Source organism: Hemitrygon akajei, chromosome 2, assembly GCF_048418815.1.
Source record: "Hemitrygon akajei chromosome 2, sHemAka1.3, whole genome shotgun sequence".
Classification (NCBI taxonomy): Eukaryota; Metazoa; Chordata; class Chondrichthyes; order Myliobatiformes; family Dasyatidae; genus Hemitrygon; species Hemitrygon akajei.
In genome coordinates, this window is record NC_133125.1 from 111,827,684 (window position 1) to 111,840,467 (window position 12,784).

The window sequence follows — 12,784 nt, forward strand, 5'->3', positions numbered from 1 at the left end:
AAGCATCCCCACAGCATGATGCAGCCAACACCATGCTTCACAGTAGGGATGGTGTGCTTTTGATGATGTGCGGTGTTTGGTTTAAGCCAAACATAGTGTTTAGTCTCACAGCCAAAAATCTCAATTTTTGTTTCATCAGACTATAGGAATTCATGCCTTCTGAATCCAGAGTCTCCCACATGCCTTCTGGCAAACTCTAGCCCAGATTTCATGTGAGTTTTTTTCCCCAAACAGTGGCTTTCTCTTTGCCACTCTCCCATAAAGCTACAACTGGTGAAGCACCCAGGAAACAGCTGTATGCGCAATCTCTCCCATCTCAGCCACTGAAGCTTGTAACTCCTCCAGCTGTCATAAGTGGCCTCCCTCACTAGTCCCCTTCTTGCACAGTCACTCAATGTTTGAGGATGGTCTGCTCAAGGTAGATTTACAGCTGTGCCATATTCTTTCCATTTCTTAATGATTGATTTATCCATACTCCAAGGGATATTCACTAACTAGGAAATTTTCTTCTATCTATCTCCTGATTTGTGCTTTTCAATAACCTTTTCGCAGAGTTGCTTAGAGTGGTCTTCTGTCTTTGTGGTGTAATTTTTACCATTATACGGAATGCAGTAGCAGTTGGGCTTTCCAGATATAGGTGTATTTTTACTACAATCAATTGAAACACCTTGACTGCACATGGTGATCTCCATTTAACGAACTATGTGACTTCTAAAACCAATTGGCTGTACCAGTGATGACTTGGTATGTCATATTAGGGAGTGGGGGGAGGAATACTTATGCAATCAATTATTTTGTGTTTTATATTTGTAATTCATTTAAATCACTTTGTAGAGATCTGTTTCCACTTTGACACAAAAGAGTCTTTTTCTGTTAATCTGTGTCAAAAAAGTCAAATTAAATCCACTGTGATTCAATGTTAAAACAATAAAACATGAAAACTACAAAGTACTCAGGACATCTTCAGGGAGCGGTGTCTCAGAAAGGCAGCATCCATTATTAAGGGCCTCTAGCACCCAGGGCATGCCCTTTTTTCCCCCACTGTTATATCAGGTAGGAGGTACAGAAGCCTGAAGGCACACACTCAGCAATTCAGGAACAACTTCTTCCCCTCTGCCATCCGATTCCCCTAAATGGACTTTGAATCCTTGGCCACTACCTCACTTTTTTTTTAAAAATATATAGTATTTCCGTTTTGCACGTTTTTTAAATCTATTCAATATGCGTATGCCATAATAGATTTACTTATTTTTTTAAAATGTTATTTATTATTTTTTTTTCTTTCTGCTAGATTATGCATTGCATTAAACTGCTGCTGCTAAGTTAACAAATTTCACATCACATGCCAGTGATAATACACCTGATTCTGAAATTTCCAAGGGGGTAAATATTTTTCATAGGTGTTTGTAAATGCAATATCCCAACCTCAACCTTTTCGGAGCTCACAGAAGTGATAAATCCTCATGCTTGCATTGGCTAAGCTCTGTTGGGGGAATTTGTTTTTGTTAGGGAGGCTTAGTGACTACCACCCAAAAATTATAATGATTAGCAAATCTTGTGAAATAGCACAGCATGGCACGATTGCATTCCACTCTATAATTTTAAACACATTTCTAAAAGCAGCAAGAGTGTACAATAGAATTTTTTTTTAAACTTCTACAGGTTCAGTCCATAGAGTTCTAACTGTCACAGGGACAACCAGCATTTGTTTCCCACCGCCACTATCCTTCAGTAATGATGATAAGCCACACCTATGAAACACCGCATTCAATGCATCTGAAGTGTTGTTGCAGGATTGTGGCATGGCCACAATGACAGAATAGCATGACATTCCAAATCAGAACAGCGTGCAGGCTTGATCTCGTTGGCAGCAGAAGTCATAGGTTTAGGAGATATTAAACAAAACATCAACAATTTCTTTCCTCCTACATATGATATTCAATCCACCGAATACCTCCAAATGGTTTGTTGCTCAACTTATTAATGTGTCTTATCCTACTTGAGCAATACCTCAGGATGACTAGTTTTCATTTTGGATCTGAAGTTCTATGGGAGCTGGTGAGACCAATTTCTGAACTACAGACTCTTCCAAGCACGTCTAACACATTTTTGGTACACAATGCAAACAAGGGATAACTTTAGTGGTGAAAGTGGATATACAAGGCTATCTATGAGGTGACAATTAGTCAGGCTCCTTTTCCTGGATTGTGTAGAACTTCTTGAGTGTTATTGGGGCTGCTCTCTGAACAAAGTGTCAGCATGGCATCAGGTATCTTTCCAGAGTGTAAGAACTGGTGGGAAACATGGAATGTTGGGCATGCACCAAATGCCACAAAATACATGTGCTCTTGTGGCCATGGTGCAGTTAGCCATTTCAGGTTCTACTCCCTGATGATTTGTAGAGTGTTGACATAATTGACTAGGATATTCAATAATGTTACTGACATTGATTGTTAAAAGGTAATTAAACTCAATCTTGTTCAAATCAGTTCATGTAGTGCAAATGGAATCAGCCCATGTCTGAAATCTATCAAGATCAGACTAATTGTGATCAAAGATTACTTCATTATCTGAAAACTTTCATGTGGAGCTCAATAAAGATCTCCAGTTCTGAATGGGAAAAATGTTATTGCTGAAACATCTCAAGATAGTTGGACCACCAATATCGATTGCACCATCAATATTACTGGGCTCTGGTGATGAATCTCCAACAGCTGAAACATTCTTATTTATGCAAGGTTTAACTACTGGGAAAAGTTTTATCTCAATTCACATCAACTTCAATTTCATTAGAAGTCCAAAGTGTTATCTGCTCTTTTCCTTGAACATAGGAAAGAAGAGCACAGGAACAGGCCCTTCAGACTACCATAACTGCACCAATCATGCTGTTAACCCAAACAAATCCCATAAGCCTCCAAAATCCTTTATTCCCTGCCTATCCATGTCTGTCTGATGAGTCTTAACCATCTCTAACACACCTGCTTCTAACACCTACCCTGGCATTACATTCCACTCACTTAATAATCCCTGTGGGGAGGAAACAAAAAGTACTTTACTCAAAAATCTATGCCCTCTTGAATTTTATATGTCCACCCTAGGGGAAAAAAAAGACACTTAACACATACTCTCTCATAATTTTTTTTACAAACTTTTATTTGATCACCACCCTTTTTCAATCAAAACAAAATAATCCAAATTTGTCCAACCTGTTCTTATGGCAATTATATTCCAATCCAGGCAGCGTCCTGATAAAATTCTTCTGCACTCTCTCCAAGGTCTCAATTTTGTCTTTCCTGAGTGATGACCAGAAATGCATACTTTACAATATGCTAAATCTGGATGAACCAATGTTTCATGCAGCTCCTACATCACTTCCCAGCTTTTATATTAATGCCTCAATCAATAAAGGGGAGCTAGTCATATGCTTTCTTTATCACCCTATTCACTTGTGTTACCACTTTCAGCAAGCTACCGACTTGGACACCGAGATCCTTCTGTACAACAGTACTATATAACAATTTCCTGTATAATTTCCTTTTAGGTTTGACCTCCCAAAATATAACATCTCACATTTACACAGATTAAATTCCCCTGTAATTCTAAAACCAGGGTTTCATCCATTTAAAGTGCTATAATTGAGTTATGTTGACAAAGAAATACAAATAATTTTCTTATTACAGATATGATCCTATTATTTTGATATTTTCAAGTTGTGCAAAGTCTTTTTTTTTAATGTAAACGAGTGACCTTTACTACTATACTTTCTTTTACATTTTTCCTTACAAAATATGGAATAGAGAGGAAGTGGTGCATCAGATATAGTCAAAATATTATGAGTCACCTGATGTTTGGTTGCATTGAGGAATGGTAGAGATTCCTGGTCTGTGATCAAGCGGAAAAAAGTCTTAAGAGCATGAAACGTTAACTAAAGTTATGGAGGAATCTGAAAGAAGCACCTGAACTTCGTCAAATTTGCAATTTGGCTCTGAACATTTTTTTTTAAAAAATAATAGAAATAATTAGCTCCTCTGCTCATCAATAACAATGGTCCTGGATTTGGACGTATTGGGATTGTTTATTCCCACTTATCTCCAAATAACACCACATGCCTGTGGAATATGGAAGTAGGGGTACGTCTTACAGACCTTTGTATCAACAGCCATTCAAGCAAGATCACGACTGAGCACCACTTTCCTGTTACAAACACATCTCTTAATTACTTTATATCAAATAATTCTTCACTGTCTTAAATATCTGTCTTATGGTTTAATATGCAGGGAGAAGGTTGGAGATTGGGTAAGGCAGGAAAAGGCTGAGGAAAACGGATCTACACAATGAAATGGCGGAGCAGACTCCATGCGCCAAATAGCCTAATTCTGCTCCAATGTCTGATGATCTAAATATATTCAGTAACTGAGACAATCCTATTGGGATACTCAAAGCTAAATTTATGATTCAACACTTAAGTTTTCTAAATAGGTAAGGTGCCAAGTCTTGGTGATTTGAATTCCATTAATACCTTTGCACACACTTGCAAAAGATGAAAACATCACTTCGTCTATTGGATATATGCTTTCAAGATTTACTTAGTGATCGTGGTTTTTGATTCTCACGTGTACCAAAATACAATGAAAAGCAACACACACAGATGCAAGAGGAACTTAGCAAGACAGGCAGCATCTGTGGAGGGAGATAAACATTTGAGGTTTTTGTCCAGCCAAGACTCTTCATCAGGACTGAAAAGTAAAGACACTGAAGCCAGAATAAGGTTGGGGTTGGGGTTGGGGGGGGGGGGGGGGAGGAAAGGAGAACAAGATAGCAGGTGATAGGGGAGACCTGGCATGTGGGAAGCTGGATATGAGGGGGGAGGGGGATAAAGTCAGAGAAACTGGGAGGGGATAAATTAAAGAGGCAAAAGGTTGAAGAAAGAATCTAATAAGAGAGGACACTAGACCATGGAATAGAGAGGAGGAGGAGGGGAATCAGAGAGAAGTGATGAACAAGTCAGAAGAGAAGGGGCAAGAGTGTAACTAGAACGGGGAAGAGAAAAAGAAAGGAGGGAGAGGGAACAAATTATCAGAAATTACTGATCAACGTTCATATCATCAGGTTGGAGGTTGGACAGAATATGGGGTGCTCCTCCTCATCATGAGGGAGTGAAGGCCATTGTCTGACATGTCAGAACAGGAATCAGAATCAGGTTTATTAACACTAGCATGTGACGTGGAAATTGTTAACTTAGCAGCAGCAGTTCAATGCAATACATAATCTAGCAGAGACAAAAAAATAAATAAAAACAATAATAAATAAACAAGTAAATCAATTACATGTATTGAATAGATTTTTTTTAATGTGCAAAAACAGAAATACTGCTTTTTTTTTTAAAGCGAGGTCGTGTTCAAAGTTTCAATGTTCATTTAGGAATCAGATGGCAGAGAGGAAGAAGCTGTTCCTGAATCGCTGAGTGTGTGTCTTCAGGCTTCTGTATCTCCTACCCGGTGGTAACAGTGAGAAAAAGGCATGCCCTGGGTGTTGGAGGTCCTTAATAATGGACGCTGCCTTTCTGAGACACTGCTTCCTAAAGAAGTCAAATAGGGATAGGAAATAAAATTGAAGTGGGGAACCACCAAGAGATCCTGTCTTTTGTGGCAGACAGACTAAATATGCTCAAAACAGGGAACTGTCAATCCGCGTTGGGTCTGACTGATGTAAAGGAAACTACAACAGGAGCACCAGATACAACCGAAGACCCAGACAGAGACACAGATGATCTGCGGCCTCACTTTGAAGGACTATCTGGGACCCTAAATGGTGGTGAGGGAGGAAGTGTAGAGGCAGATGTAGCACTTGTCACAGTTGCAAGGATGAAATCCCAGGACAAGTGGACAAGGGAGTCACATAGATTCCTCACAACATGAAAATGTTTTTTTCTGTTTGTATACCATCCAGACAGATCCTGCAATATATTAGTATACTAAAATAGTAAGAAGGAAAACAATGTAGAATATGGTATCACAGTTACAAAGAAAGTTCAGTGCAGACAAAGATAAGAAGTACAAGGGCTACAAGAAGACACACTGGGAGATCAAGAGTGTGTTACTTAGTGCATGAGAGGTCACACCAAGAGTCTGATAACGTGGGATAGAAGCTTTCTGTGAACCTGGTTGTACATGCTCTCAAGCTTTTGTATCTTCTACCTGAAGGGAGAGAGGGAAAGGATTGAAAGAGTTCTTGGTTATATTGGCAGCTTTCCCAGTTTAATGGGAAGTATAGATGGAGCCATTGAAGGGGAAGTTGGTTTGTGTGTTGGATTTTGCTGCGTTCACAACTCTTCACAATATTTTGCAGTCTTGAGCGCAGCAGCTATCACACCAAGTTGTGATGCATCCAGATAGCATGCTGACCATTGTGTAAAAATTGTGAAGTTCTGTCAGAGACAATCCAAATTTCCTTAGCTTTGAGCAAGTAGATACATTGATGTACTTTTTTGATCACAGGATCCATGTGGCTGGTCCAGTTCAAAATGCTGCTGATATCTAGACCCAGGAACTTAAAGCTCCCAATGACCTCAAGGTCAAAGTCAAAATCAAAGTACAAGTTGAATTTACTGTCATGTGCACAACTACACAAATGCACAGGTGTAATGAAAAATTTACTAGCAGCAATATCACAGGCAGACAGCAGCATTCACAAGAAAAAGAAATTAGATATAAATTATACAATTTATTTTTACAATCAGAAATATAATTAGAACAGAAAAAAACCTAAATCCATTTTAGTGCAAGTGATCATAGTGCACTAAACTATAGTAATTGGAGTTTGTCATTTGGATCAAAAAATGGTTGAAGGGAACCTGGTGTTGTGGGACTTCAAGCTTCCAAACCTTCTACCCACTGGTAGCTACGACAATATGAAATGGCACAGATGGTAGGGATATTAGATGATACACGTTGCCTTCCCAAGCAGCACCTCTAGTCGATACTACCAGTGGTGGGGAGGGATGGGACCATAATGTTTTGAGCACAGACCACTATTCTCTGACATTCATCTAACAAACTGCGATGCAACTAGTTTGATGTATTTGTACAAATAGCGGTAAGAACCCCCCACAGAAGTCCCGCATTGAAGTCCAGATTGCTGGAACTTTACTGTAGAGTTAATGAAGAATAAAGATACATGTAATCATCTTAATATCTGTATCACTCAGTAAATACCAATGGACTCTACCTTGCAGTTTGTCACATCTGGAACTCTAGGTTGATCAGCATAATGATGTTACGCAAACCATGCCCTTAAATAAAGCATGGAAGTTCAGTATCCAACACATTACCGTCTCCATTGAAAATATGTTCAAATAAGTTTGATGCAGATTCTGAGTACTACATCGTACTATTGTTCATATTTGACAGAACAGGACTGGAAATAATTTTTACTTGAGGTTTACTACAGTGGTACAAGTTTAGGGAGTTCTGAAACATGGAGAGAAGAAGGCACTGTTTTGCTTAGAAAAGAGGAAAACTGAATGGGAAATTGACTAAGTTCGAGATCAAAAATTAATTTTACAAAAGGAAACTATCTGTAGAGACAGAGAATTAGATTCCCCAAGCTCACAGTCCTAAATTTTAGGCTTAGAATGAGAGGTATTACTTGGAATTTTCAAGGCAAACGCTCAGCAAATTTATGTGATCCAAAATGTGCAGGTTGAAAGGACAGCACAAATGTAGATGAAACAGTATGAAATGTACTTGAAGGGGGAAAAGAAACGCGGGGCTATGTTGAAAGGACAAGGAAATGACTAACTGGATTGTTGTTTCAAAGAAGCAGACTGTTTATCAAATTCCCATTAGCTGTTCAGCAAACTTGTATGTGCTCGTTTTCACACATTCAAATTTCAGCATGTCAAGGCAAGCATTATTCACAAAATTTTGTCTATGCTCCAAATGCTGCCATTATATTTGGATGAGGATGTGTCAAACAAGCCTTTGAAAGTGTTTGCCATTGAATACTGAATTAAGCTGCTGAGTACTGAATCAAGCTGTCCCGTCCAAAGCATTTAACAATGATACTAAAATGAAGGACACAAGAAGCTACAGAAACAATGATTACAACCACTTTGATCAAATGTTGAAAATTCTGAGTACATTTTTTGAGCCACACAGGAAGTGATTATATTCCGCATGCTAATTTGTTCAGAAGTAAAACTAAGCAATTTGTCCACCATGAAAAATCTGCAGAAGCATGAGAAAAGTTACTTAAAAGGCTACAATAGGAAAGATCTCTTTGGAAATAGCATTCTAAACTAATTCAAGTGAGTTTTGTACACTTACTAAGTTAAAACACTTAAAAAAAAATCTGCTGGTTTATTGTCAGGGCTATTTGTATGGACAATCAAACATATGGAAATGACGTGATGGACTACATTGCCTCGAAAGTCAACTGCATCTGTATTTGTTTGCTACATCATGCAATTGAAAGCCAACTTTTTTCCCAGAATTGGCATTTCTGGGTCATTTTGCATCATTCCAAAACATTGACCTGGTAGTTCTGAATTAAATTATTTGAAGATAATATCTGTCGCAAGCACTTGAAATGCTACTAGCAATACTTACAATATTATCTGGACTGTTTATTATTAGGTATTCTTTAGACAAACATCGATTTTCCAGCAAAGTGCCAGACCAGAATAACAAAATAAATTATACTTGTTTTAAGAAAGATAATGATAGGGAAATTAGAGCACAGTGATTATTTCTCTGCTTCATGCAGCGCATTATAGTCCAGTGCGTTATCAAAATTCGGTTCTGATGATTTCAATGATTACTCAAAAACAAGACATTCTAGAATAATATGTGCAGGCTTTAGAGTACCTGTGCATATTTTCAAAATGATTGTTCAATAGATGTGAAAATAACCAATCAAAATACAAACATGTCAAATGGCTGCCTACTTCATGGACTATTTTAAAAACATGAGTATATGCACATAAAATAGGTTGGTTGCTTAATTTTACAAAGTCAAAGTTAATTCTATACAAAATTTGTATGAGTGGGACAGCACAATGTATTTGAACTACCGTGCAGTGAAATGCTTGCTGCTCTGAATTACAATAAACTACACTCTTATGCCGAGAACACCACTTGGACAGTTTTGTTTTTTGCACAAAGAAGTTAGAAATAGAGTGATGTAGACAGTTCCTTTCAGTATTGCAGAACATGATTTATTTACTTTTCCTTGTGGGAAAACTATAGAAAATCAATCCTACTTACCTGTGTATAGAATAACAAAGACCAAACTTATAAAAAGAACACCAGGACATAACTGTCATGAGAAAATGTGCAAATGCTTGAAATCAAAGTAATACACACAAAATGCTGGAGGAGCTCAGCAAGCCAGGAACCATCTATGGAAAACAGTAAATAGTCAAGGTTTCGGACCAGGAGCCTTCATCAGGACTCACGCTTAGTCTTTTCCTTAGATGCTACCTCGCCTGCTGAATTCCACCAGTATTTTGTGTGTATTATCAGGACATAGCTGCATAGTTAAATTTGGGTTTTGGCACTAAAACGGAGAGGATGATTTAATGGGTGGATTTAAATGTAGTAAAATAACTATTTCATTAATTTGTTTAAATCACTATTTTGAATTTGTGAAATTATAAACTCAGAAACAAAGTGTTGCTGAAAATGTTCCATGTGATGTAAAGTTAAGATGAATCCAAAGAGAAGACTGCCTGATCCTCAGGGAATTACACTCTGAACAATCACAGTGCAGTTAATGCAGGTCACACCATGAAACAGAATCTGTTATCACATTTATATTTTAAAAAATGCTTATTACAGTGCCACCTGCAGGATTACCAGGTACACCGATATTTCAAATTCATGCATCAAATACGCTCAGTGGGAATTTTAATAAGTACACCTGCTTCACAATGCAGATATCTAATCAGCCAATCATGTACCAACAACTTAATGCATAAAAGCATGCAGACATGGTCAAGAGGTTCAGTTATTCTTCAGACCAAGCATCAGAATGGGGAAGAAATGTGATCTAAGTGACTTTACATCACATGATTGTCGGTGCCAGACAGGGTGGTTTGAATATCTCAGAAACTGCAGAGCTCCTGGGATTTTTTTTTTAAATAAACACATAACGGTCTCTAGAGTTTATAGAGAATGGTATGAAATTTTTTTTTAAAAAAAACATCCAGAGAGTGGCAATTCTGTGGGTCTTGTCAATGAGAAAGGTCAGAGGAGACAACAGTAACTCAAACAACCACACGGTGCAATGGTGGTGTGCAGAAGAGCATCTCTGAAAGCACCACACGTTGAACCTTGAAGTAGTACTACGCCGTGTTTAGAGAGGACAGCATTAGCTTTGTGAGCTTGTGTTCAAAAAGCAGTGACATCTGTCACTAATAGCAGAAGACCACGAACATACACTCAGTGGCCACTTTATTAGATACAGGATGTACCATATAAAGCGACCACTGAGTGTATATTCTAGTCAAAGAAATGCAGCAATCAAAAACCAGAATGCAGAAAGCTCTGTTCATTCTCATGTTAGTTTTAGGTTTTAATCTACAACTTACAAAAAAAATTCAAAGCTTTTAATTTTTCTTGATTTTTTTTAATGCAACTATTTGCATACAATTTAAATTTGAGCAATATGGTGGGCCCTGCCTATTTGGGACACATAGAGACCAGTACATTTTGGCTCACCAAAGCTTAGTGACCGATGTCACTGCTTTTTAAACACAAGCTCACAAAACTAATGCTATCCTCTCTAAGCACGGTGTAGTATCTAAAGGCCACACAAGTGCACACAACTGATGCTAATGAGAAACTGTACAACTGTCTCCTTTACTAATTAAGCAGAATAATGTACCAAATAAACAAAGGGAATCCCGGCAATTTTTTCGATTAGTTTCGGTTCTTTGAGAGTTGTCCCAAATAAATGACTACCCTAATTAACCAATGGAATCCACTGTATATATAAAAGTGATAGCACATGGCTGAAAACTTGGAGCTCTGTGAAAATGCTGTATCTAGTTGAAGGAATGCCAATCCAATTTTGTATCAAGAAGTTGTTTTGGAGGAAGCAATGTTTCTTCAAGTTTAACAGATGTGAGCATTAGACGTTGCTTTAATGAAGTATCAGCTACAAGTACCCAAATTCTCAATTTCATTGCAATATTTTATGCTTATGTACACTCCTTTCAAAAAATACTATATATAGTACATTACTGTTAAAAGATCGGACTATTTTTACTGTAAATTATTTTTTTAATCTTGTAATGGTAGTGTTGTGATGCTTTTATATCCACATTTTCCTATTTCTTTTGCTCAACTTAATATGAGGCATCAAAGTCCAATAACTGGAAATTGAAACTTTATTGTATCTCTTTTCCTTTAACTTTTCTAAATGCACCTAACAATCCTCTGCTTTTAGAAATTTAGTTATTTAAGTCCTTTATTGTCCATTCAGCATGCCTGCATCACATTCAGCTGTGGTATTTTTTCACATTTTATTACCTTTGACTACCCAAGAAAACGTTAACACAAATTGTTTCTCACAAATACAGCAGCAAAGAAACTACACAGATCTAGCAGAAAAGTTTCTATTATTCTGAACCTCATCTTAAACAAACATTGCATTTAACACTGCATTCCTACCATTCCTATAAGAGTTTCTATGCAGTTGTTAAGAATGTTATAAAATGATTCAGCAATGTCACAATTTTTATTTTAAATGGCGTTCCAGATCTACAGGACATTCCCAATGTAATTATATGTATAACTAAATAACGTGATTATTCATTTCGGTCAGACAACTGAAATTCAGGAGATCAAAAGATGTAACAATTATTTTCAAGCTAACAAGGGTTACTGTAAATATACAGTAAAACATGTTCATTACAAGAAACAAAAATTTAACTAACATATAACTTAAAGGAAGCTGTCTCTTTGGAATGGCAAATGTAACTTGAAATAAAATTTTCCTGAGACATCAAGGAGATTGTTCATCCTAAATGCTTAAGCCTTTAGTTGTAGAACCAATACAGTCTCAGTACTCACCTTGCCATAGAAAAGTCCCACCATCTGACTCTACATGAATTTGGATTGTACTTGACAATAAATGTAATATTATTCAGATGAAAAACTATGCGCTTATGTAATATATTTCAAGTGTACCACTTGCAGATATCCAAGTACACTGTTAAACATCCAAATCTTCACAACTGAAGTACCAGCCATTATGAAAATTAAACCAGTTAGGTTTATAGAAAAACCAAACATTAACATTCTTCAAAACCAGAAAAAGCTGACCAGACACACAAGAATAAACAGTCCATGTGTATGGGTGAACCAAACTGATTGCTGCACGGAAGTATCATCCAAATTCATTTCCACATATTTTTCTGCAGTAATACAGTTATTACCTCTGGCTGCACACATTGTTGTGTTGGCAGATAATAAAGAGTGTAGTCAAAATTATAAACCCTTGAATGACTTCAATTGACCCAGATTATTGGTTACCTTGAAAAGCAGCTGCATTCTGTGATATTAAAAATTTCAGAGCTGAGCTGGTTGTTCGAAGCAAACGTTGAAGATCTTGGTGAGCAGCTGATTGGTATCGATCTTCCATCTTTCTTGTGCAACACGTTTTGTTCTTTAGTGTGCATACCTGAAGACCAGACCCTATAGGCAAAATAGAAAAGTATAAAATTACATTTTCTCTATAATTAATGCAACATTGCATAGGCAAAATTATCTGGCAATAA

At 37.2% G+C, this 12,784-nt stretch overlaps 1 protein-coding gene across 6 annotated transcripts in view; it reads right to left on the minus strand.

Moving 5' to 3' along the window:
• The window catches only part of LOC140715301 (glypican-5-like), an 864,157-nt gene that overhangs the window by 825,787 nt on the left and 25,586 nt on the right, over positions 1 to 12,784 (minus strand). For all 6 annotated transcript variants that reach the window (XM_073027313.1, XM_073027280.1, XM_073027291.1 and 3 more), the window contains exon 2: positions 12,540 to 12,701. In XM_073027313.1, the coding sequence (XP_072883414.1) occupies positions 12,540 to 12,701 (162 nt within the window). The remainder of the gene's footprint in view (positions 1 to 12,539; positions 12,702 to 12,784) is intronic.